The sequence below is a fragment of the Crocuta crocuta genome, unplaced genomic scaffold (genome assembly GCF_008692635.1).
Source record: "Crocuta crocuta isolate KB4526 unplaced genomic scaffold, BGI_CrCroc_1.0 scaffold162, whole genome shotgun sequence".
In the NCBI taxonomy this organism is placed as follows: Eukaryota; Metazoa; Chordata; class Mammalia; order Carnivora; family Hyaenidae; genus Crocuta; species Crocuta crocuta.
This window is the reverse complement of record NW_027529433.1, coordinates 2,147,538-2,173,944: the sequence shown is the minus strand read 5'-3', so window position 1 is coordinate 2,173,944 and position 26,407 is coordinate 2,147,538. Positions and strand designations below refer to the sequence as shown.

The window sequence follows — 26,407 nt, the reverse complement described above, 5'->3', positions numbered from 1 at the left end:
AGGCAGGAAGGGGTACAGGAAAGGTTACTTAAGAATAAAATGTGTAATGCCTTGAAGGTGAATTACCTCATTAGAAGAAAAGGAGTACCGTAGGAAGAGAGCAGCATAGGTAAAGGCCTGGAATAGCAAGGTACATGCAGCCTATGAGAAACTGAGGAAAGACTCCTGGTCAAAGAAGGGGAAATTGTGCAGGGTGAGGATAGAGAAATAGGCAAGGATTTAATACCAAGTTAAGGTTGGAGCTCATCTTAAGAACAGAAAAGTATGAAAGGGATTAAAGCTGAACAATCTGATTTACATTTTCAAAAGTTCCCTCGGCTCAGGCATGGAAAAGGATTCCAAGAACTGGTGAAAATTGGACGCCCAGACCTGCTGTCAGTAACCCAGTTCAGATGGGATGAAGCCTGGCACAAGGGACGTAGCAGTGGAGATAAAGTGGACAGATACTTAAGGGGTAAAAGAGATTGACCACGATGCTGGGCATGAAAGTAGCAGACCTGGTGAACTGAGTGATGTGATAATGCCATTTTCCCCGACTAAGTACAACTGGTGGTGGTAGCTGTTTGGGAGAGGTTGTTGAGATAATGAATTAAGAGGCAAGGATTTTCCTCTTAAAGAGAACTTCTCTGACTACAAAGTAGAATTATTTCAATTTTAGTCTTAACTAAATTAATCACCGACTTCCACCAACTAGGGCCCTAAACGTTTTTTATATTTCTATCACAGTGACCCACTTCCACTGCGCTAAGACTTTTACATCTGCCTGGAAAGACCTTAACTCACTCCCGCCCCAAACTTCACCATATTTTTGCTTTTCAAAGTACAGTTCCAAGGTCACCTTCTCAAGGAAGTCTTTCCAGTGTTTCACACCGCCTCCCCCCAATCGTGCCGTGCATTTCTTCCAAATTGTGGGCTCCAGACACCACGGATTAAGCACTCTTCATCTGTGTCCTCGCAGTGCAGCGCGGCACCTTAAAACGCTAGACGTCCCATCAATAGTTACTCATACTCATCTACCCGCGCACGGAGAGACCCTAGCACAAGCCAGTACCTCCAGCTTGTCCCGCCGGAAGTGACGCGCTCTCAACGACAACGTATTTCCGGTCCTCACTTCCGACTCGGCTGCAGGGGACGGGCTTCTCTGGTTGGCTAACTCGGCTGCCCTGGAGGATTCATGCGCGGTAAGAATTTGCGCACGATAGGACCCCGGGGGCGCCAGGTGCTGTGGGATCCTCCCGTTCGTTCCCAGGGACGTGATGGGAAGGCGCAGAGACTGACTGCTAGGCCCCCAACAGCCGTCAGCGCCAGATGGGGCTGGAATGCCTGGCTGTGCAGCCGGCTGAGCGCGCCGGCCTCAGCTGTGGGGTGCTCGCCTCTTGGGCTGGCGCGTACAGCCCTGCTGGGGCCCCCGCCGTGGGAGTGTGTTCAGCCGACTCGGCCTTCATACCCAAAGCTTCCCCCTTCCCGGGTCCTCTGGGTAAGGCTCCCCCACCTCCTCAACAGCTCCAGCCCTACTGTGCTAGTCGCAGGCTCTGCAGTGATGAGCGTGCGCGCGTGGTTTATACAGTAGTATGCAGCGTCTCACCTTTTTTACCGGCTCCGCCTTTCGGCTTGAGTTGCGGGATGTTACCGAAGACGATAGCTGAGGTTTTAACCGCGGATGGTACACGGGATGCCGCCCTAAAAGGGGCGAGGCTTAATTGAAAATGATTTGAAACCACTGCGCTGGAAGTAGTTTATTCTGATTAGAAGGCCCGCATTATCACTTGGCCGCAAACACGTGTTTATTTTACTTGTCATTCTGTTGGGAAGGTTTGTAATGACAAACTTTGCGTTAAGGACAGGGTTTCTGTATACTTAATTTGCTATGCAAATAGTTTACTTTGAACTGACAGACTACGCAAGAAGATGGGGAGAATGTAGACCTTGGACTTAGAGATACAACCAGCCGGGAAAACTGCAGAATTGGGAAAAGTAACTTCATTCACTGTATTACTATGTAATACATAGTATTTTACAAAGTAATTTTTTTTTCTTGAATTGTTTTACAGTTTTAAGCATTTATATACGTGTGTTTCTTTTGCTTTTGTGATAGCTTCTCTGGTAAGAGCTATATTTACTTTATATGCATATCTGTGCATATTATAGAACTAAATATCCAAATATCTACCTTAAGTAAAAAAATATAATAATTAAAGCATCAACATATGGGCATAATGTGATACACTCCGTATCTTTTGTTTTTTGGTTTTTTTTTTAATGGTTACTAACTAGCCATGCTTGTCTTAAAGTTTTATAAGGTAACTTTGATGAAATCATGACCAGGTGGGCACGAGTTACTACCACACATAAAAAGAGACCTTTGGCTGCAACATCATGGGAGGATATGAAGAAGGGGTCCCTTGAGGGAGAAGGCCAAAACCTACCAAAGAGTAAACAACTTGAAGCCAATAGGATCTCTGTTAAAAATGATACGCCTCACACAAAGCACAAAAAGAACAAAAAGAAAAAGGAGTACCTAAATGAAGATGTAAATGGATTCCTGGAATACCTAAGGCAAAACCCACAGATGGTTCGTAATGTGGAGAGGATAGCAACGGACAATCAGGAGGTAAGGGAAGAAATTGCAGTTGCTTTAAAGAAAGATAGTCGCCGGGAAGGAAGAAGACTAAAAAGACAAGCAGCAAAGAAAAATGCAATGGTAAGAACATCGCTTCTACTGAAATGTTACTTTGTATAAGCCAGAACTATTACTCATTCACACATGTATATTTTAGCAGAGTATGGTTACAAGCATCTTTTTTATTTTTAAGTTTATTTTGAGAGAAAGCCTGTCCGCACATGGGTGTCAAGGGGACTGGGACAGAGAGAAGAGAGAGAATCCTAAGCAGGTTTTGCACTGTCTGCACAGAGCCTGACCAGGGTTTATCCCATGAATCATGAGATGATGACCTGAGCCAAAATCAAGACTCAGATGCTTAACTGAGTGAGCCACGCAGGTGCCCCTTTGCTTTTTTTTCTTCATTTTTATTTACTTTGAGAGAGAGAGTATGTGAGGCAGGAGATGAGCAGAAAGAGGAGAGAGAATCCCAGGCAGGCTCCTGCTATTATAGTGGAGTCCTACACAGGGATCAATCTCACAAACTGGGAGATCATGTCCTGAGCCAAAATAAAGAGTCAGACACTCAATCTACTGAGCCACCCAGATGCCCTACAAATGAGAAATGTTTTAAAGGTATTTTTTATAACAAGAATTGATAAAGCCAATACCGTTTTGTAACGTGGAAACTCATATTTTGTTTTCCTAGGTGTGTTTCCATTGTAGAAAACCTGGCCATGGGATTGCAGATTGCCCAGCTGCCCTTGAGAATCAAGATATGGGCACTGGAATATGTTACCGGTGTGGGTCCACAGAGCATGAAATTACCAAGTGCAAAGCCAAAGTAGACCCAGCTCTTGGTATGTTTTCTATTGGTTTTTGATTTGGTTAATGTCAGAAGTGGCCAGTAAGTAACCAACTGGTTTTTTTCTGGACAGAAATTGTCATGAGTATACCACTTGATATTTTGAAATCAAGATTGAACTGCAAGTTGTATTAAAAATAGGGGTTTTCAGAGTACTTATAATATGAATTACATGACTTGTTCTATATTGAGCCAACTTAACAGGAACTGTTGATCCTTACAGGTGAATTTCCTTTCGCAAAATGTTTTGTTTGTGGGGAAATGGGACATCTGTCCAGATCTTGTCCTAATAATCCCAAAGGACTTTATGCTGATGGTGAGTACTGTTAACTTTTTATGTCAGAAAAGGTCAATTATCATGCAGAGTTGTGATTTAATTTATACTCAAACAGTTTTTGAATTAATTGTTGAACAAATAACAACCTTGAGAATTTGAGTTATCAAACTATTCTTTATACTGGCCTTTATGTGTAATGTGAGGATGTATCAATCAAGTCAGGAATAACTAAAGTGTATGTTTCAAACTTTGTGCTTTCAGCATCCTTTGTGAGAGCAGGTTATAAATATCTACTTTTAAAGATAACATAAGTAAAGGGATTATATCTCAAGCTAATATAATATTTAAAAAATAGTGCTGCGAATTTAATCACAGGCTAGCATACAACTTTGGATAGATGGGCTGGTACACACTCTTCAACATTTGTAGTAATTTTTGTTTCTGAATGTTTTCCTTTGTCAATTTTCTAGCATGGAATCCTGTAATTCTTATCTTTAGCTCAGCTAACATTAAAGTCCCTAAAGTCTGTGATGTCTAAAGCTTTAAGGAGGAAAATTTCTGGTAATGTGAGTAGTGTGCTCATGTGATAGCTGGTACCATCAGATTCTAAACATCTCTTGTGTGTCATGTCCCGGGTTCCATGGGAGAGGCTGAATGAAAAGGCACAGCATTTGGAATCAAGGTGACCAGTTACAGCTCCAGTACCACCACTCACTAGCTGTGGGACTCTGGCAGAGTAATTTCTCTCATCTCAATTTTGTCACCTGTAAAATGGAGATGAAGAACTGTATTTCATTGACTCTAAGATGAACATTATTTCGTATTTTCATGTCCCTGTACTCAGAATGTATCATACCATTGGTGAGTGCCATGTACAATAGTATAGTACAGTAAAGAACAGTACAGTAAAGAAGCCTAACCCTGGAAAATATACAGGTCAGACAACATGAGTAATGGGCAAAATGGCTTTGGATGGTTATGCACACTAACTAGATATTTTTAAAAAGTGCAGCAAAGAAAATAGATCACATAGAAGTGAGAATTCAGCCAGGTTTACATCCTATAAGGTCATTTTTCTGGATAAGTCACTTAACATTTTAAGCATGTCATGCTTAATGCTGACCATTAAGTAATAGTATTTGATCATTAAGCTAATTTTAGAAACCATATGTGTTGTAATTCACAGTCCTGGAATGTTGCTTGGAGTAGGCAGAGAGGCAGTTTCATTAGGGTAAAATGCCTGGCAGATAGAAGGACTAAAACAAAAGTTAATTTCATTCCTTTTGTAACTGCTCACCCTTGTCTGACCTGTACAGATGAGCAGTGAAGCAGTGGGTCTTAACCTTTTTTGAGGTCATTGATCATTTGATAAGAACTATGGACATCTTGCTCACAAAACACATCTGGACACAACTTTTGCTTACAGGTTCAACAGTTCACAAATCTTTGCCTATCTAATCATGGTTAAGGTCTGGTCTTCTGTGCAGTGGCTCTTCGTCACTCCAGAGGACATGTACCTTCTTCCATTATATCTCTCTTCTTTTTCCCCCTTCTCCCCTGAAGGCAGGTACAAGAAATGGTAGGATAGGTACAGTTTAGTGCTCTGTGAGATCAAAATGAATGGACAGTGGACTTATTAACTGGAATGGTGGCACCTGCCTATGTGCCTATTTCCAACTACCTATGTAACTGATGAAGTTGTGAGGACCAAGTAAGATAAGAAAAGTGTTTTGAGACATTATAATCCCTTCAAGTATGAGAGGTTTTCATTGACTTTGTTCTTTCATTAGGTGGTTGCTGCAGACTCTGTGGCTCTGTGGAACATTTTAAGAAAGATTGCCCTGAGAGTCGGAATTCAGGTGAGATCTCTGGGCCTCCATTAGAAGGGGTTAGATTAGTACTCTCTGTTTTTCTTGAATGTTGTTATGAAGAATTCACTGAGGTACCACGGTTTTAAGGCAACCTGGTTTTCTACTACAGTGATGACTTAATCATTTCTCTGTCAGGAGTAGACACAGTAGTAACTGAGCATTAGCTGGTATTATTAGGTGGAAAAAAAGTGACTATTAAGTCCTGGAGCACCTTGATTTTATAAAACATCTTATTCATTAACATTCATATTTGCCAACTAATGAATTTAATAATAAAGCCAATTCTGTTACTAAAAGAAAAATACTGATTCACTAAGATAAAATCAGAAATATGAAAATAACTCCATATTTTTATGATTGCCATCCTCACATATGTTTTGCTTTGTGTATACCTGAAGGATTCAGAGTTGGTTGTAAAAACTGCCAAAAATACTAAAATTGGGTAAGGTACAATATCTGACCAGATAAATTTTCTTCCTAATGAAATATCCTTGGTCACCAAAAACTTCATAAATGTTTGCTCTACCTATGGCAGATTTGGGGGGGAAGTGGAGACCATTATTTTATTAGTTTACCTGGATTAGAATGATAATAATCTTGACCAAAAGAATGCAAGATAGGAGGATAGCAGTAGTGCTTCTTAGGGAAAAACACATTTCTTTTTATTTCAGATAGTCACAGTACTGCCCAAGAAGTCTGCCCATTCTTACTTCCTACCCGAACATTTAAGTTTGAAAACCAAGAGTTCTTGTTTATGATTTTGCCTAGAAGAAGACCAACTTTGCTACATTAGAGGCAGGGAGACTGAAATGATGGAAGTGGAATTTGAATTCTCCCTCCTGGGAGGATTGCCACTTCCCAAATGACAAGACTGACAAGCAGATGTTGTATAATTTCACAGGTGGAATCTCGTGCATTTAAAACTGATGCTTCATAAGTCTTACTGTTTACAGATTCTTGGAATTCATTGACTCTGTAATGATGAACTCTGGGAAAGAATGAAAGAGTTTCTCATCAATTTCTGCATTGCAAAGCAGTTGCTGCATTTCCCTAATTGGGATGAGAAATTGCTTGTGGTACTCCGAAATCAAGGGTTATAATCAATTACAGAATTGCTCACTCTCCTTTAGTGATGGAGTCTTCCCTCCTTGTGATTATTCATGTAAAAACTAATTCCTTTGCTCAGCTCGCACCAATCTGGGTGGATGTATTTGATTACCATTTTTTTTTACATTCTAACTTTGATTCCTTGACAGAGCGAGTGGTCACAGTTGGTCGCTGGGCAAAGGGAATGAGTGCGGACTATGAAGAAATTTTGGATGTGCCTGAACCACAGAAACCCAAAACAAAGATACCTAAAGTTGTTAATTTTTGATAATGATTAGTACTATCATTAGTTACCACCTCATTGTTAACCATTCTGAACTGGGCCTACCTCACAAATTGGAGCTGGGCACCCTTGGGAGACCTGTGTTATAGATACTAGAATGATGTGCCTATGGTCAGATAGTTTCCTGAGTGCTGTCAACTAAAGAGTGCCTCGATCACTGGAGAAAATCACTGAAGAAAAGTGTAAGATTTTTAAATTGGATTCTCTAAAAGACTATTTTCATCAGATAGAACTTAGGTATAAATAAGTGGTTATATACTTGATTGTAACAATTGTCTTTTTCTTAAAAATTATGCATTAATGTGAACCACCCTTAAACAAGGTATAACTGCTTTGCATTTAGAAATGAAGTTTGGTTATATTGTTTTCTTGGTTCAAAAGATCAATTTATTATTAGGAATTTATAAGTTGCCACAAAATCTGTATTTTTAAGATATTTAATAAAAAATTTATTTGCTCTTATTTTTCTGAATACCTCATTCTGGATTGAACTAGCCATTGTCTGTCTATGTCCATGTAATTCCTTTGGGAACACAATCTTTTGTTAATTCTAGATGAGATTTATTTTGGTTAACTTACTACTTTTGACATGAAGTACAAGTTTTTGAGGTAAAATAGAAGAATACCTTAACAACAGCTCTTTCTTTGTCCTTGATTTTCAAGAGAGAAATTCTAGCCAAAATTATTTTGGAGTATTTAACCCAAATGATGTCACTTAACAATTGTGTATCACACTCAATAGCATTTTGTTCACGTGTTTTAGATGAGTCCGGGTGAGACGGAAGTATCGCCATAATAGAGTTAGAACGCTAATCAGAGACCCATTAGCTTCTTTGTTGGATTTGATGAATACATGCATACTTAATACATGTATTTCACAAGGCTTAGGACTCCCATTGTACTGTTAATGAAATGACTCTAGTGGATTGTGTGTTTCATTTGGAATTTTACCTGATTGGATACATTTGTAACTAAAGGAAACAGCTGCGATTAGTTACTGAAGCTTCAAAAGCAAAATATTTACCAAATAAGAAAAGAAACACTTTTCTCTCTTTTAATGTCTGCACAGCTCAACAGTTCTAGTCTTAATAGGAGCTGTTGTACTTTTGGTATGAGAGGAAAACATGACAGAATACAGCTCAGCATCCCAGAATGTAAGGAAAGGAGTGTCATTTAAAAGAAACACACAAGTCATGCAGCTGGAGAAGGAAAGCAATGCTGCCTTAGTCATTGAGTCCAAACACAGCCAGATTTATTTCAACTGTTCTATCAGGTGTGAAGGACTCTGGCCGGTTGAAACCTGTCTCAAATGAGGAAAGCAAACTATTTCCCAAGTTCCTGATATATTCCTGATACTCTCTTAGGCACTTGGGATTGTGGCAGTGATGAAGAAAAGGCCATATGCTTTCTAATGCGGCTTTAGAATGGAGAGAAAACTTAGGGGGAGATGTATATCAGAAATACCAGTATATCAGAAAAATAAGATTAGATATAAAAACATTTTAAAAGTGTTTTGCTGAATCTCCTCAGACTTGGTCATTAAGCACTCTTCCTTCAGTCCTTTGGAAAGGTCACCTCTTACAAGCTTATTCACTTTTCTATGGCTGACTCCTAAATCCATCTGGCCCCAATATCCTTGAATACACTTCCTACTTGGATGTTCCTCCAGTACCTCAAGTCATCACTGCAGTAATTTTCAAAAGAATATGAATTCAAAGACCTACAACAGAAGTTGGAAGTGACTCAACTGTAGGAGAGGTCTGAAATTTTACCATACAGAATTTTAGTGTAAGGTAACTCCTTTATAGCTAATTTTTTCACTTTTTTAAAATCTAAAAATATTCTAAAAAAATCTTTCTGCTTCTGAAATGTATAGGTATTTAAATCTACATATTCACTCTTACCGTATGTAAGTGTTAATACATATAATTGGAGCCTGGTCCAAAGTTCATGTAAATGAAAACCTGCTGTCACAGAATAAAAGTAATTAACAAACAGACCTAGGCTAGGTGAGTGGATGGTTTGGAGAAGAGGGTAGGCTGGGGAAGCAGAGGTAGAGATCTGATATACTGACAGCAGGATGTTCCTAACCTCTTTAGTGCTCTAAACTCTAATGGAGAAGTCCTTCAACTTTTAAATGCTGTCTTGTAGAGGAGGCTAACTTGACATATGCTGGTTTGTCTTATGAGTTAAGACAAATCACAGAGTAGAATAATGAATGCTGAAGTCTAGGGAATAAAGTGCTAATGTAATGGTTATGAAAGAAGAGCTCAGTTAATATTCTCTTTCTCTGCAATATCACATTGTGCAGGTACTTTTCTATGTGTATATATATCAATAGATACTAAATTGGCCAGCCACCTTGAATATATGTTAAATGACACTAGTAAAGTAGTTCCTATTACTAAAATTGATTGAATTCCATTATGTTTTAATGTCTTCCTAATTTAAAGCTCTAAAATATGTAATACATCTTGTCAGATGCTCCTGACATACAGATATCTGCCATATATGGAACAATCCCACACTATTCATCAACTAGCCAATTTATCATTTTTGATTTAGAAAAATTTTATACATTTTAAACAGAACACATGTTTCATCTCTGTAGCCTAAACGTGCTTATGATCATTTTAAACCATATTTGTACCATATTACAGAACACACAAAATTGCATATGGGCAGTTTCCACTGCCTGTGCCCCTGGGAAGGAGCAGAGCCACAGATGATATAAAACAGTTTTAAAGCTCTTTAAAGAATACTAACTATCCAAATCACTGGTGTTTGATCTGAGGTGAATTTTATTTTTTAACCCCTTCCTAACTGCAATTTGCTTAGGCCAATATTAAATTACTTTGTGGCCCGAAAGCTTGCCAAAGTGTCAGGGCTAAGGGCACTTGGAATTGAAAGTGGGAAATAAATTACAAGTAAGTGACAGTTTACCATTTAAAATCTGTTTGTCCATCATCAGTAGCATTCTCTATGAACTGTATACAAGACGCTGCTGTCTTCTATGGATTTTGACCAGCCACCAAGATTTCCAGCAAAGTAAGGAGAGATACTAGCAGAAATCTGGTTGAAGTATGATACCTGTTTCAAAAAGAAAATACATTATTTTAATTGTTTACTGACTTGGAGCTTTTTTGAGGAGCGGTCTGAATCTTGTTGGTATAGGGAAGGCTATGACCCTAATCTTCTGGGGACTTTCTGGAATGATCTACAAGCATGACCTCAGGATTCCCCTGATGTGGACACACATGACAGAATTACAATTAATCAGGAAATGTGGGTAAAATCTTTCTCTATATCGGCAGTAGCAAATTCATGTGCAGATGTTTCATCAAACTTACGGTACAGGAACTGCTGTCAATAGCACGGATGAGAAATCCAGCACATATGATTTCACTTCTGATGTAGTGTGGACGAGGGGGAACTGATGGCAGAAGAACCGACTTCACTGCCACTGTGTAAGTGCTTCTGAAAAATGAAAGGACACTTTCTAAGTTATTGTGAGAAACGAAAACCGGTTGTTAGAAAACAAATTCCTAGAGTTAATTCAACTTATTTACATAGGTAAAAGTGAAAGTATGGAGACCCAGATCTTTGAGATGAGATGAGGGGTTTTCTCTGCATGAGAAAACATTCTCTATGGCTACATTCAAGGGCAGGGAAGGTAATAAGGGCTACAGGTGTTTTCTGCCTAAGAATTGCTTATACTTTGCATAACTCCACAAAGTGGAATCAACTTCCAAGCATACTTTATTATGCCTAATGGGTTATAATTTCAGGCTCTTATCCTTTTTTAATTAAAAATAAAATAAAACAAAATCCACTGATTTAAAGAAACTTCACACAACAGAGAACCTTATGAACTAGAAAACAGTCTTTCTCAGTCCACCCTAGCCACAGTCTGTTCTCATCCTGAAGATGACCACTGTTATTATTTTGCTCTGTAGTCTTCCAGACCTTTTTATAAATTATAACATTGATATAAGCAAATGCATACATAGATTTTTGTGTAAATATAATCATTTAATAAATATTGGTGTATAGTTTGATTTTTCGCCTAACTAAATCTTTGGAGGTATTTCTGTATCAGCGCCTTTATAGCTACTTCATCTTTTTTAATGATGGCAGGATGCCTGGGGGCTCAGTCGGTTCAACTTGTGACTTTGGCTCAGGTCATGAACTTGCCCTTCCAGACTTCAAGCCCTGCATTGTGCTCTGTGCTGACAGCTCAGAGCCTGCAGCCTGTTTTGGATACTCTGTCTCCCTCTACCCCTCAGATTCTCTGTCTCCCTCTCTGACCCTCCCCCCATCTCATGCTCTGTCTCTCTCAAAAATAAACATTAAAAAAAAGTGATGGCATGGTACTCTGCAATATGGCTCTACCATAATTTATAAGATGGACCCTCAATTTCTATTTCTTTTCCATAATAAATGATACTATAATGAACATCCATGTGCATTAGTAATATTCACACATGTTCGATTATTCTTATAGGCCAGCACTGACGTTGGAAATTATGCTGGCCAGTTCCAGGTGTAGACTTAAGCCATCCTGAAAGCTTCGACTTCTTATTTCTTTGAACACTTAATCTTAGGACCCTTCCCTTTAGAACACAGACACTGTGCCCTGAGAAGTCCAATGCCCACAGAGATATCATGGACACACAGTCTGATTAACAGCCCTACGTGGCAGCCAGACATTTTAGATGTCTAGCACAATTGAGCCTTTATAAATTCTAAACCGATTCCCAACGTTTCCTTTGGTAGTCACATTGGATTTTTACTAATACTGGAAGGTTCCAAAGGTTTGCTAACTGTCCGTTTGATATGTGCATAAAGCAAAAGGAAAGGAACTGCTTTAGGAATCTTGCATGGTGCTTTGCAAACAAGTAGCATTTAATAGATGATATTTTTAAATTATTTTTTTTAAATGTTTTTTATTTATTTCTAAGAGAGAGAGAGACAGCGTGAGCAGGGGAGGGAGGATCAGAGAGAGAGGGAGTCACAGAATGAAACAGGCTCCAGGCTCTGAGCTGGCAGTCAGCACAGAGCCCGACGCAGGGCTCGAACCCACGAACCGCGAGATCATGACCCAAGCGAAAGTCGGACACTTAACCGACTAAGCCACCCAGGCGCCCCTATTTTTAAATTATTAAAGGTCCATCTAGAAAAAATTCAGATGCATATCATTCAAGATCAAAAATGCCTATATTGCCTTATTTTCATATCAACTTTTTCATTTTACCCTCTTCTATAAAACATTAATATGGCACTTGAATTGCATATACTCACCCATTTTTGAGAGGTCTTCTTCGTGATACAAGTACTACCAGGTCTTTGGGTTTGTCACCATTCACTATAGGACAAGTGATATAATATATCTGATCACCTTCACTCACCCAGTTTATGACTTCACAGGACCTATGTAAATACAACAGCGAAAGAAAGGCCACACCTTTTTCTACATGCTTGAATAAGGCATTCACTTCTTTTATTTCCAAAACTTCATTACTGAGGTCCACATTCAGTCTTCTATTCACATAACCATCCTGCCAAAGCCAGCATTATTTCTCAAAGTCTGTCTTTAGAAAGCTGTTTGGTCAGCAGGAATAATTATGTGTGTGATGGAGAAAATGGTGGCCATGTGATTCTGAAGTCACTGCCCTCAGCACTTCAGAGAATAGCAAAAATAGCATTTATAGCTGTTTGGCACAAAATTATTTTTCTCTAGAATCAGGTAATAATACTTGAAGACTAGTCAATTGTTTAGACATCAAGGAAGGACTCAGGTAAAGGAATATGGTACACTGGAAAGAGTACTAAGTTCAGAGCCAGACAACTTTATTTTTGAATCCCATGTGTATACTTCATATCAGTGTTATGTTAGACAAGTCACTTTATTTTTTCATTTGTAAAATGAAAACCCCATACCTATGCAGTTATTGTGAGGATTAAGTGAAAACACCTGGCCTGAATCACAATAGGTACACAAGACAAGTAAGAATTCATTCATTCCTTCACTCATTCAAGTTCAGTTTGGCTGGGATGTAAGGAGACATAGGTAACAGTAACACCAAAATTTAGGCATTGTTCTTGATAAAAGCTTTGTACCTACAGAGTATCTACAAATATTGATGGAAGAAAATCATGAAATATTTCCTCTTCTCTCAGAATTTATCATGGTAGCATTAACCATCATGTATTATTCTGGTATCAATGCAAATGTAACACATGACCCCAAAGGTGTTTTACTTTAGTGGTATTACATTGTCTCTTACATGGTATTAATCATAATTAGGTTTAGGCATTCTATTTTAAGTTTAATTTATTTTTGAGAGAGAGAGAGAGGGAGGGAGGGGGAGAGAGAGAGAGAGGGAGGGAGAGAGAGAATCCCAAGCAGGTTCCATGATGTCAGTCCAGAGCCCAATGACGGGCTTGAACCCAAGAACCATGAGATCATGACCTGAGCCAAGATCAAGAGTGAGATGTTTAACTGAATCAGCCATCCAGGCATTCCCGGTTTAGCCATTTTTAAAAAATCTTCTATTTATTTCTGAGAGAGAGACAGAGAGAGTGAGAGAGACAGAGAGAGACAGAGACAGAGAGTGAGCAGGGGAAGGTTAGAGAGAGAGAGAGACACAGAATCCAAAGCAGACTCCAGGCTCTGAGCTGTCAGCACAGAGCGTGATGCGGGGCTCAAACCCACGAACCGTGAGATCATGACCTAAGCTGAAGTCGGATGCTTAAATGACTGAGCCACCCACGTGCCCCTAGCCATTTTATTTTATTTTTCAATGTTTTGGTTTTAAGAGAGAAGAGAAAGAGAGAAAGAGAGAGAGAATAAGTGGGGGGGGGGGGGCAGAAAGAGAAGGGGACAGAGGATCCAAAGCAGGCTCTGTGCTGAGAGCAGAGAGCTTGATGTGAGGCTCGAACTCATGAACCCTGAAATCATGACCTGAGCCAAAGTCATATATTTAACTGACTGAGCCACCCAGGTGCTCCCAAGACTTATTAGTCATTTTAAAAATGAGGGGCACCTGGGTGGCTCAGTAGGTTATGCATCTGACTTTGGCTCAGGTCATGATTTCACGATTCATAAGTTCAAGCCCTGAGCTGGGCTCTGTGCTGACACCTCAGAGCCTGGAGCCTGCTTTGGATTCTGTGTCTCCCTCTCTCTCTGCCCCTTGCTCGATCACACTCTCTCTCTCTCTCAAAAAGAAATACTAAAATTTAAAAAGAAAAATGAGCTTCTACCTCATTAAGATTAGGAAGTAAATGGTAACATTTGATATAACAGGAAGCCCATCTCACCAATCCTTCCCTTTTAGCAAGATGCCCAGTGAGGCCTGGAGTGCTGTATGCAGCCCCAGGAGCTGGAACTTCTTGGAGGAGGGGGCGTGATCTGAGTGTAATCAGACCCAGTGAGTGCAGGTGCCTTGCATTCCAGGAAAGGAGCGAGAATGGAGGAGGCTGGATTGGGGTGCAGGGGACAGGGAGTAACAGAAGGGAGAGACTGCAGCTGACAGTCGGCCCTGATCAGACAGGAAAAGCTGGCAGGGATGCCTTTGACTTCAGTTACTCACGCAGCTTCCTCTCAGCTTCTCACCAGGGAGTGCTGCTTCACAGAAAGAGAAGGAACCGCTAATTAAATATCCAGAGTGGAAAGTGGGAAGGCCAATTAGATAATCACTTCCTCAAGTACACCGAAGCTGTGAGTTCAAGTACAAGAGTGTGGAATTCAAAGCCTGACGGATCTGGGTTCCAATTTGGGTTCTGTTGTTTTCCTGCCTGTGCAATCTTGGCAAGTCTCAGAACCTCTCCCTTTGAGTGGGAGTAATATCAAACTTGAAGAGTTGTTGGGAGGATTACAACAGATGTGGGTAAACCATGTCAACTCAATATAAATGCTAAATGAAGTATTAAGAAAATTTTTGTTTTTATGTCTCTCAGTAGCACTTGATGCAGTTTTCTGTGCAGGGCAAGTTTTAAAACATACTTTTAATTAAAAACAATGGGTCATATACTAGGCAATGGAGATGGATTGCAACATGGAGGCCATCTTTTACATGATGTCAGGGCTGCTTAAAAAATATTTTAAATGTATTCTTACACAAAATGGGGGTCCCACAAAGGTCTCTTGGTAAAGTCAGACAAGAGATGATAAGTCAGGTGTGCTGGTCTTTCCACCTGCTTTTCAACCCAAATAGATAAAAGGTCATGCTCTTCCAGGGTATATATTTTTATCTAAAATATAATAACAAGAAAAAATAAATTACAAAATAAAAACAGATGTTTTGACTTTAAAAACCACACACAGTCACAGGCTGATTGTGCTACCTAGGGCATCTTGGAACCTGAATAAAGATGAAGCCAAATGATGGCAATTTCCCTTCAAATACCTGGATGTCTAGAGCTTGGACCAGGGTGTTGTCCTCTGTGCCCTCTAAACAATACGTGACACAGGTTATTTAACTACTGTGCAACGGTCTTCTCTTGAAAAATAAAGAATGTAAACCTTCCTCTTTTTATGTCTTTATGATATCTCCCTGACTCCACTTAGGAACAACAGAAAATACAAATGGGCTGATAGGCAAGTCAGTGCTTCATCTCCCTCCAGACACCTTGGACACTTTCCCAGGTTGTCAGCATGTCAACGGGACCCAAGTCACCACTTCTAGAACCAATTCAACCTTGCAAAAGGGTAGGAAGCACCATGTTTCTTCAGCACAAAGCATTCTTTCAATTGTGAATCACAAGGGCCCATACTCCTGAGAGCCAATTCCTGGTTTTCTAATGTTGTTATGCCTTAGATAAGAAGAAGCCTGTCTTGGGGAGCCCTTTGACATATACATAAACAATAATGTATTCCCTGTTACTCCAAACTCTCCTGCCATTGCACTTTTGATAATAATCAGAGATAACGTGCTCAGCTAAGAACACATTTCTATCCTGCTCATTTTCTCCATCTCTTTCAGGATGCTTTGAAGTTGGTGTTGAAATGTGCCATCTTATAATCATCCCCATGGCAACAAGCTGTGAGATGACAAACAAACAGAGGGTTAAGACTTCATTGCAAGAATCAAGCAGATGGACAAGTCAGGCTGTGAGGGAGAAAACCTTTATTTAAACATAAATATCTTCAAGAAGAAAATGAAAAAATAAGAAATCGACTAAAAGCAGACTAGAAAGAGAGAGTATCGGTTTGTTTACACCATGTTAACTCTCCAGTTAGTTAACTTTGTGCTAAGACCATCTTTAAATCAAGCCCACATAGGACATGGCCTGGGCTGTGGACATGTGAAACAGAAAGCCATGGATGGGGCTCCAGTTGGGGGTTGAGACTCACCCCAACATGGCCATGCCTAACTTTGTTCCCTGTACAGAAGAAGTCAAAGGAGGTTCCTGGTATAAATCTAGAAGGAAGTCATCTTATCAAAACTTGGTGGCCACGTGGCTCTAAGCCAGGCTTCTAGGGCTCTGTAGTCTCAGAGGGAACAAGGGCAGGTGGCCAGGGTGAATTCCTCACCTTGTGGCAGAATCAGGCCTTGGGGCAGTCATAGTCTACACTGATGGAACCAAGATGAAGAAGGATGTGATACTGGGCTAAGCACTTGTCAAGGGTTGAATTGTGTCTCCTCAAATTCATATGTTAAAGTTCTGCCAGTACCTCAGAATGTGATCTTATTTGGGAACAGGGTCATTGCAGATGTAGTTGGTTAAGATGAGGTTATATTGCAGTAGGATTGGCCCCTAATCCAATGACTGATATTATTATAAAAAGGGGAAATTTGGATGCAGACATGCACACTGGGAGAATGCCATATGAAGATGAAGGCAGAAACCAGGTGACACATTTACAAGCCAAGGAACACCAAAGATTGCCAGCAAACCACCAGAAGCTAGAAGAGAGGCCTGGAACAGATTCTTTCTCACTTCTTCAGAAGGAATGAACCCTGCCAGCACCTTGATCTCAAACTTCCAGCTTCCATAACTGTAAGAAATTCATTTCTGTTGTTTAAGGCACCCAGTCTGTGGTAGTGTTAGAGAAGCCAAAGGAAAGAATCATGGTACTTTTCCAGAAAGCTGCTCCCCAGGTCGCAGAAACACACTGCTACTTTCTATCCTGGAGCCAAGGCAAACACCAAGCTGAGTAGCCGGCAAACACCAAGCTGAGTAGCCACCATGAAACTCTGCCCTCACATAGCTTGCTACACTTATCCAGTGCGGAGTATGTTATCAGATGAGTGAATGATACTTTGATCCTTCTCCCAGAAGGTGAAGGTAGCAGAAAGTCCTTCTAATTGCTCTGCTGTGGGAACCAATGACATTGATCCAGACAGAGCAGACAAGGAATGGCAGCTGCTGGTGTTGATCTTAAACTCTAGTATTTTAGAAAAGCCAACTTCTGCTTAGTGAAAAAATTCTCCAAGACCAGCTCTTCAAGAAAACATGTTCTCCTTCATGCTCAGAAGAGTACAGGTTAAATTCCAACTGTAACCAACTCAAACATTGTATCATTTGATATCCGGCAAATTTTATTCTATTAAAGGAAGCTGAAAGTAAGCTCAAAATTGCTAACATTTCATAATGATACTGCTTTTTCATTCTAATGAGATTCCTTTTCATGGATTTAGATATCTTATACAAAGAGCACAAGAGGAAAGAGTATAATTTTAGAATTTTATACTGTCTGTTGACAAATATGCTATTGAGAAAACATTGCGGGAAGGAGAACAAAACTGTTTTTTATAGAGGCCTCGGTGGTTAAGAGGAAGCGACCTTCCTTCCCCAGGAACCCCCGTGAAGGGGAGGAGAGCTGGTCTGGTGGAGCTCTTCCCAGCTTCAGTGAGAACAGCTCCTCTGGTCTGTCTCCTGTTCTCTGTTTTGTTCTGTGTAAAGGTTTTCAAGTGGTCCTTGCCATTCTGGCTTTCATCACAGCCTTTCCAGCAGTACACTCTCAGCTGCTCCCTAAATTAAAAGCTACTCCCATCAGGTTAGTCTCCTATACAGGCTGATTTCTACTGTAAGGATTGGACTCCCAACTCCTCACTGCCTAGAGAGGCCCTTTCATGCTCCAGCAATCTAGTTATACTATCTTCAAGGAGAAAAGAATCACCCCGTCTCCAAAGTCCTCTGTAAATAACTGTCTTGCTTTACTTTGTTGAACTGCCTAAGAGCTGACCTTTATGATTTAAATATTACAATCTCTCACTTGTTTATAAATTACCTTAAAGTTTTTCTTCAGCTGTTCCATGTGTACGTGTGATGTTATCCAAAGAGACCACAACTATAAGCTCCTTTAAGGTGAGGGTTCACATTTTGCCCCTTGTATTACTACTATTATTAATTCCAGCATCATACATAAAAATGAAATAAGTTAAAAGAATAAGTATTGCCCAATTTGATTACAAACATCAAAAATATTACTTTTGCCATTTAACTAATTTGTATCAAAAATAAGTATAGGCTTTAAACCCTGAAATAAATATGATTCCTAACACATAGTTGTAAGGATTATTCAACTAAAAGGTGACAGAAAAAAGTAAGAGAACTGTATTTTAAAATTAAAAAGGATACAAAAGCTTTAAAAAGTAGGAGAGCAGGGTAACTCAGGAAACAAAACAAATTTTTATCATAAATACAATCTAAAGAATCAGAGGGCTTCAAATTCAACAGAAATGACATAAGAATGTTGCTTTAATTATATAACATCTTCTAATAACTTTCTGTACAAAAATTAAGAATTAATTATTGATAGTTCTCCTTAGATATGAGCCAATACACCATTCATTAGTATAGATTTATTTCTACCCCTAAACTCCCAAAGAACTGAATTTTTATATATGATTTCACAAAATGTACTCTCTTCCTTCATTCCAGATGCAAGTTTGCCCTTTCCAACGCTGCTTAGATGCCAGCAATGATGCAAGAAACAGACTTCATGTTAGTAAAAGAAAAACCTTGAAGCATCTCTTATGAAGGCTAAAGAGAAGAAGACCATTTTATTATGCTTAACCTGTGTTTCTGCATCACTGAATTAAGCATGCATGGAAACCTAACTGGATCCAAAGAGGGTAAGAGAGACCCGGAAAGGATTCACAAGTACAGACAAAGACATACTAAAAGCCAACAAACCAGAATAAAACACTGACAAAAGGTCAAGGTTAAAAAAAAATCAGTAAAGCAGCATCTCAGTTTCCTTCAATTTTATAGTAAGTGACCATATAATTTATTGTCCAAACTGGGACACTGAGGCATTATCAATATTTATGATAAAACGTCAGATGGAACATGATAAAACGTCAGATGGAATGATCACTAATTATGATGGACATCCAGGACATATGGTCACTCTACTGTAGGTGCTGCTGCTTCACTGATGATGAAAAACAGTACACACTGAAGCGTGAGCACACACTGCTGGCATTACTGAGCACTTTCTAAGTGCTCAGCACTGCTATGTCCTGGGACCATCTACAGCGGTGAGATAAATGCCTTACAGTACAGTCTAGTTGTGGGCATCAGCTTCAAAGGGTCTCCTAACTACTTCTGAAATTAGATAAAATTAGAATCCAAATGATATCTGTTTATTTAAATTTGATGACCTGCAAAATAGTGTAAAAGGTGCTAAGAAAGATACAAAAAAGTCAAGACAGGGTTTCTTTCTTCAAAAGTTCATAATCTAGTTAGGGGAAAAGACTATGTGTAAAAAGTTAAATTACTACATAAGACGTCAACATCAGTTCAACGAAGCAGTGGAAGCAATGTCACAGGATGGAGCATAATTCATGACAAATTAATTTTGAAAAAGGAATTCCTAAGGGGGTTCCTCCAGGGAAGTCCCTTCAGTCAGGATTATAGGAATGGCTTTATGCAGAAGCATCTGTCCCAGTCTTGAAGCCCAGGTAGGAGTGAGGCAGATGGAGAGGAGAGACAGAGAGAAGTGGAATATGAGAACTGAGTTCAGAGGCAGGAACGTGTGGGGCGCCCTGGAAGACCACAAATCAACTGGAATGGAGCAGTAGATTCAGTGCTGGAAAGATACTCGCCTCTTAGAAATAGTTTCCCAGAGAGATTTTTTACCTTCTTAAAAGCAGCAGTAGGAGGAGAACCACCACCAGCAGCATATGGCAACTTTTATTTGCGACGGACAGCAGGCTGTGCACAGACCTGGATGCCTCCTACCTTTTCCACAGCACTGGTGACCTCCCAACCACTCTTGGCTGCCAGATTTTTGAGAGCCTCCACATTGGCGTTACTCAGGGATACCTAAACACAAATATCATAAAAGCTGAGAGTTCAATCCACAGAGATGTGATCAGATAGTTTCTGCTTAGAAAATGGGAACTGTTAAAGCCAAAGTGACAATGCTAATCTTACAACTAAGCTGTGGTGACATATGACATAATTTGTCTCGAACACTTACTTCGGAATTCAGAGAAAAGAAGATGAGGCCTGCATGCTTAGCAAATTAGTATTGTTTTAATTGCTGTCCTGAGCAAAGACAACATAACCTTTCTGTATGACTTGTAATCAAAGTGTAATCAGCACACTTAGATTTCTTTTTATAATTTATGGTCAAAAACTTTAAAATGACTAATACTGTGTGGTTGTGTTATAAAAATGCAAGCTGGAAGGCATGTCTTTTCAGCATCAATCACAGTGAGACACCAGATTTCAGTGTTACACTGCTTGAATGCATTTAAGGGCAGACCATTCTGAGTCTGTAGTTTGGAAACTGTGCATGTAATTCCGACAGTGCACGGAAACTACTAGTTGGTAACCACTTACTAATAGTTTGGTTTTGTTTCATTTTGAGATGACTGGTTGATATAATTTAGCATTTCATCTAACCTGTGTTGGCACAAACTGAATCAGTTAAACATGGGAACTTTCATGTTTATGATGATGTCCTTTTCCATCTTTACACGGAGAGCTCCAAATCATAAAACTGTTACCTGGTTGTTTATGTCCCATCGTACACAAACTGGCACTTCTTCTTTGTGGGAAGTAACATATTTTCTGGGAAAAAATTAAAATGTTAACTAACACGTTATAATAATAATGTTGTAAATAGTAAATAAAGTTTTCTTCCCTGCATTTGGCACACAAGTCACCATGACACTTTCCTGAACTGAAATCAGCAATTTTAAAAACTGCTTTACTAGTGGAACAATCAAGAAAAAAATTTCTGTCACAGTTAGACTCCAGTCAGAAAATATCAGACCGTTTCACTTTACATTTGTGGGAACAGACACCCTGAGAGGGGCTCTTTGTTGTATAATTTGTTAGATAAGAGAATGTAGCCTCAAATCCTTACACCCACATCCCTTACCTGCCTAAGCGAATTCTCTTGCGTGCAATAGCTCCACGATACCGTCTAAAATCGTCCTTAAATAAAAGACAAAGTAAAATCAATAAATTTCTAATATTTTAATGCTACAATCCTTGAGTCCCTCTCGCCAAAATCAGTTGAAGGGATTAGCTGGGACACACACGGTGTGCTGTGTGGACCGCACTCATCACCCACGAAGGGCAAGTGCATGGATAAAAACAAAACCTTTACAGCCCTTTTCTTTCCTTTTTTAAAGTGGTGACTGTTACCATTTCTCTTATCAGAATTATACATACATCTCACTAGATGTAAAGAAGCGGGAGAAGAGAGTCAGAAACAGGACATGGAAGATGATGTGCTATCCACAGAGGCACGTAGCTGAGCAGAGGTAAGGTCTCCAGGGCGTCTATCATTCTACCAAATGCTTAGAGTGAGCTGGGTGTAAAAAAAAAAAAAAGAAACGAAAAAGTCCATTTTACTTTGTGATGTTAAAAAAATCAGAGGAATAGCCTTGGAAGTTGTTGCTGGTGTGAGGAGACTCTGCATGGAGCTCTGTACCTACCACTTCTCCCAGAATAAGTGGTCTGATTACTGAACTCATGTGCTAATAACTGACCTTTGATATGGGTTTGATTCTGGGAAATGTGACCAGTTCTTCCTTATCATCGACAGCATTATAAATGAGAAAAGCACTGTTGATGTGATGGCCTTGGCCCTTAGACCACTCCTGACAGTCAAAGGCTTCCACGCGCACTCCCACTTCGACACTGCAGAGGGCGACACAGAACTGTCGGCAGAGAACCAGAGCGTGTCAGGCCTCCTCTGCCCATGCAGCCATCAGCTCTTCTGAGGGAGGAAAAGAATGAGGGCTCTGGGCTTTTCTCTTTGTCATCGCAAATCTATGCAGCTGTTAAAACTCATTTCATCAGGTTGATGGATCTGACGTACAAGCTCCTGGGAGTACTCCCACTTCACTTTCCTCCCAAGTGGAAAAAAGGCCAGTTAGGAAGTACTTTATATACCTGCATGAACATATTTTGGTAATGGGGAATGGGGGAGTTAATAGTGCCAAAGTCAAGTTTTCTCCCCTAAAAACAACAGTTCCATATTAAAAAGCATTGAACACTAAAATTGGATAGGAAACATAGATGCTGTTTTTCACATTTTAAAAGAAAAAAACCCCCTGAAATTAAATCTTTTCATTGTGTACCAAGAATAATAAAAATAACTGGGAAGTGGTTTGGACTTCATGGTGATAAATAACAGGTTCATTAGGAGTCAGTTGACCATAAAGTCACCAGGACTCTTTTGAGAGTGAAAAAAAGAGTTAATAATTATGACAGGTACACACCAAGACTGAAATGGGCCAACTGGGTGTCACCCTTATTATGAGACAAAAACAAACCCATCACAATTTACTAAGTGCAAAGAGACTCCAAGCAGAAAACAGAGTTAAAATGAGTTGTTTGTAGATGTTGAAGATTGAGTGACATTAAAAAAAAATTAGAAGGAACTTGGTTACTTAAAAGTTCTCCCTACACTCACCTCTAAACTGAAAAAACAAATTATTCACGTGCAAGTTTGAATTTATTCACAGTAGCCTAAGAGCACTAGAAATGCTTTACCAGGTCTGAAATGTATTGTTGACAATGGCATTGAAAACAAGCCGATCTCCAACAGCGGATGGTCCCCGGAACTTAAACATATCCACAGACTTCAGAAGTGGGTGTGCCTGACAGAGGCGGCTGGTGAAACAAAGGGAAGAGAGGAGGAAGAGGTCACTCTCCACAGTATTTTCATGAACTGCTGACTTGCTTAACGAATGCTACAAATATTCATTTTTTTATTTTATTAAATGCTTATTTATATTTTGAAAGAGAGAGAGTACAAGTGGGAAAGGGGCGGAGAGAGACGGAGAGAGAGAATCTGAAGCAGGCTCCAGGCTCTGAGCTGTCAGCGCACTGCCTGACTCAGGGGTTGAACACATAAGCTGTGAGATCATGACCTAAGCCAAGGTTGGATGCTTAACTGAATGAGCCACCCAGGAGCTCCTCAGTGTGCTTTCTAAATAAGTATCTTTTAACTCTTTTAAGAATGAAATGAATAACTTGATTATGTATGTTGAGAGTAGGTCTGTACACTCCCTGCAAATATTTTGGGAAATACCATGTCCCCAAGCTGGGGGGTCTTTACTGAGGTTTTTGGTGCTTCTGCTCTTGTGGGGACAGTCCTGCTCTTGTTTTGTTCCCTACTTAAGTCCCTCTGAAAAACAAACTAAAGTCTTCTGTCCTCATGTGAGGGTTCTGTTCATTCTGACAGCTCATGACCATAATTACAGGAAGTTGTGACTCCCAGACTGGAAGGGGGCACAGTGAAGGAACCACCAGCTGGTGCTATTCACACTAGTTTCTTAGCTTTATAGTTAACTGAATTCACTCACATATCAAAAGATTATTTTCCCCTACAGGAAAATTACTTGGATTGCTACACAAAGCCTGAAAAGCTACAAAGTATACATTTTACAATTTTGTGTGTGTGTGTGTGTGTGAAATTTTGAAATATCTGTAAAGTATATTTAATCTTAGAAAGTTACTTTTGTAATTTTAGATCCCCACTGTAGTCATGCAATTACTTAAAGGAATTGTGGCAACACTAAGTGAACAGATTCTGCCCTAGTTAATTATATCGTAAGCCTTTATGATAGAAAAGGTTCAAATTCTTCATTGCCGTTGAGAAAGACACTATCATTTTAAAAACAAGCTCTGTTATTTGTGCATAATTACACAAAGGATTACTACAGGTTTCTAACTATAGTAACAATTATATACATACTCATAATAGCATTCTTTAAATTTTGGGAAAAATGAAATCTTAACAACTTTCTATGGTTACAAAAATGTCACTAGGGCAATTCCTGTCCAAATGCATTTTAGAATACACAGTGTTCTTAAAACTGCTCAACTGCCTACATGGTTCCATTAATAATAAAATAGCTTTCTTTGAAACTGAGGAGTACTTAAGTATTCTTCCAAGTTCCTCTCTTTCTCATCTTATTTTTCAGTCAATCCTTTGGCCATAATGATTCTAACCAGCACCTTCAAAGGTCCAACCAAATTGTAAAATGTCTTTTAAAAAGTTTGCAACTTGACTGTTTTTAAGTGTAAAGGTTGTCTTCCATTTCTATTCTGCATCCAGCATGTCATAACTATCATTACAGAAGCTGCAGTATTAAAAGATCACCATTTAGAATTCAGAATAAAGCACTGAATTGTCATTTCATTTTTATTTTTGAGTCAAGAACATAAACATTCACCTTCAAACAAAAGGGCAAATTAGGGGTGCCTGGATGGCTCAGCAGGTTAACTGTCCAACTCTTGGTTTCAGCTCAGGTCATAATCTCGTGGTTTGTGAGTTTGAGCCCTACATCCAGCTCCACATGTGGAGCCCACTTGGGATTCCCTCTCTCTCATTTTCTCTCTCTCCCTCTCTCTGTCTCTCTCCCTCTCTCTGCCCATCCCCTACTTATGCTCAATCTCTCTCAAAATAGATAAAATATGAAAAAAAAGAGGATAGATTAATCCTAAACTAAACAAATAAATGGCTTATCTTCTCATTTTAATAAAAGGCAACACTCTCCTCTCCTTCTCTCCTTAGTTAGCTCAATAATCAGGACTCAGACCCTTTCTAATTTCTCCCCACTGGACACAACATCAGACACCAAAAGTCAAAGCCAAGAACCTTGCAGAAATAGTGGCCACAGTCTCCATCCAAGCCATAATTTGGCCACCAAATGTATTTCCATGATGGTTTGCATGGGGTGGGAGGACAAGTTCAATGCTCTGAACGGCGGTGCTGCTTGTAGAAACCATTCCTTCCTCTTCATCACAAATGGGATCTGAAAGGGGGATGCAGATATTAATACTGGTGGAGTTAACTGCACAACCTTGGACTATGGCTTTTTATTCCTACCTGCACACTTAACTCATGGGATTTTCAGAAAAATTAAATTATTCCCAAAGACTTAAATCTCCTGAGGAAATAAACAGGTTTGATTCTCAAGAGTGACCTTCATAATGGCGGATATTTACAGTGAACTGGATAGCTGATTAGAAAGGCCCTTTTAGAGACTGTATTCCAATCTATCTTACAAATCCTTTGGAATTTTGATTAAAATGATTACATTTAAACTTGAGTTGTTTGGAGTGGAGAAGGGACAGATCAGGGTGGGGAGAGTCAGAAAGAAATTTGGGAGTTAATGGAGATGTTACTAACTTGACAGTGGTGATGGTTCTATGGGTGTACACATCTCAAAACTTATCAAACTGTGTACTTCGAATATGAGCACATGAATTTAGGGCATATCAGTTANTGTTATTTATAATTATTGTATTATGTATGCATAATATTATTTATGGCACATCAATTATACCTGAATAAAGTTGTTAAAATGAAAGGAATTTGAGCTATAAAGGACCACGGATACAGAGTATCTGGAATAGTTTGCTCTAGTATAAACTTCAGAATGGGAATGTGTCCTCCGTGGTTACTGTTTTGCAGTGAATGCAGTCAGGAACAGAAATGGCACAATGAGTTGTACTTCTCAGTGTCCTGCTTCCTTTGAATCATATCTGCTTCATTTACCGACAATTTGGTTTTTACTCTCAACAATGGAGAAATCATTTACTCTGGATGCAAAGCAGTAAAATGTATTCAATTATGTGCTCTTGCATCATCTAGTGACTCCTCAGCTAGGCCTAATCTTGTGTGCCTTTGTTGAGGCGGTAGAGGGAGGATTTACAAATCAGGGGGACCATCTCGGTTGTCCTGTCAGAGGCAGAGCTGAGTTTGAAGTGTAAGAGTACAGATTGGGCAGCTGTTGGGAAATGGGAATGGGGCCATTCTTGGCAGTCACATATAAGAGAGAGAGAAGTGTGGCTACAAAGACCTGAACTGCATTTGTTCATGAGATTTTTAGACATATAATTAATTGATGGCCTTTTAATTCTTTTCCCCTTCATTTCGCTGATCATTTCAGTCTTCTACTTGAAAACGTGTCAGAAA

The 26,407-nt window shown here is 39.5% G+C and overlaps 2 protein-coding genes across 3 annotated transcripts in view; one reads left to right on the top strand and one right to left on the bottom strand.

Moving 5' to 3' along the window:
- Positions 1-1,106: 1,106 nt before the first annotated feature.
- Positions 1,107-7,464, top strand: ZCCHC9 (zinc finger CCHC-type containing 9). Of its 2 annotated transcripts, none has more exons than XM_077759866.1 (6): positions 1,107-1,181; positions 2,292-2,701; positions 3,309-3,459; positions 3,688-3,780; positions 5,532-5,600; positions 6,869-7,464. In XM_077759866.1, the coding sequence occupies exons 2-6, from the start codon at positions 2,318-2,320 to the stop codon at positions 6,985-6,987; spliced, it is 816 nt and encodes a 271-aa protein (XP_077615992.1). In that variant the 5' UTR covers positions 1,107-1,181; positions 2,292-2,317; the 3' UTR covers positions 6,988-7,464. The 2 variants fall into 2 exon arrangements, with proteins under 2 accessions (XP_077615992.1, XP_077615991.1); XM_077759865.1 differs by lacking the exon at positions 1,107-1,181 and adding an exon at positions 1,188-1,477.
- A 2,321-nt stretch (positions 7,465-9,785) lies between these two features.
- The window catches only part of ACOT12 (acyl-CoA thioesterase 12), a 58,000-nt gene continuing 41,378 nt past the window's right edge, over positions 9,786-26,407 (bottom strand). The window contains 13 exon segments of the mRNA XM_077759834.1: positions 9,786-10,011; positions 10,013-10,092; positions 10,353-10,479; positions 12,304-12,432; positions 15,122-15,255; positions 20,095-20,136; positions 20,139-20,180; positions 20,182-20,280; positions 20,970-21,033; positions 21,347-21,402; positions 21,963-22,113; positions 22,972-23,091; positions 25,085-25,241. Of these exon segments, the coding sequence (XP_077615960.1) occupies positions 9,942-10,011; positions 10,013-10,092; positions 10,353-10,479; positions 12,304-12,432; positions 15,122-15,255; positions 20,095-20,136; positions 20,139-20,180; positions 20,182-20,280; positions 20,970-21,033; positions 21,347-21,402; positions 21,963-22,113; positions 22,972-23,091; positions 25,085-25,241 (1,271 nt within the window). The 3' untranslated portion in view covers positions 9,786-9,941.

Coding starts and splice junctions, on each gene's coding strand:
- ZCCHC9 (XM_077759866.1), top strand. CDS start 2,318: ATGACCAGGTGGGCACGAGTTACTACCACACATAAAAAGAGACCTTTG. Junction 3,460..3,687: donor CAAAGTAGACCCAGCTCTTG/GTATGTTTTCTA, acceptor TGATCCTTACAG/GTGAATTTCCTTTCGCAAAA. Junction 5,601..6,868: donor CCCTGAGAGTCGGAATTCAG/GTGAGATCTCTG, acceptor ATTCCTTGACAG/AGCGAGTGGTCACAGTTGGT.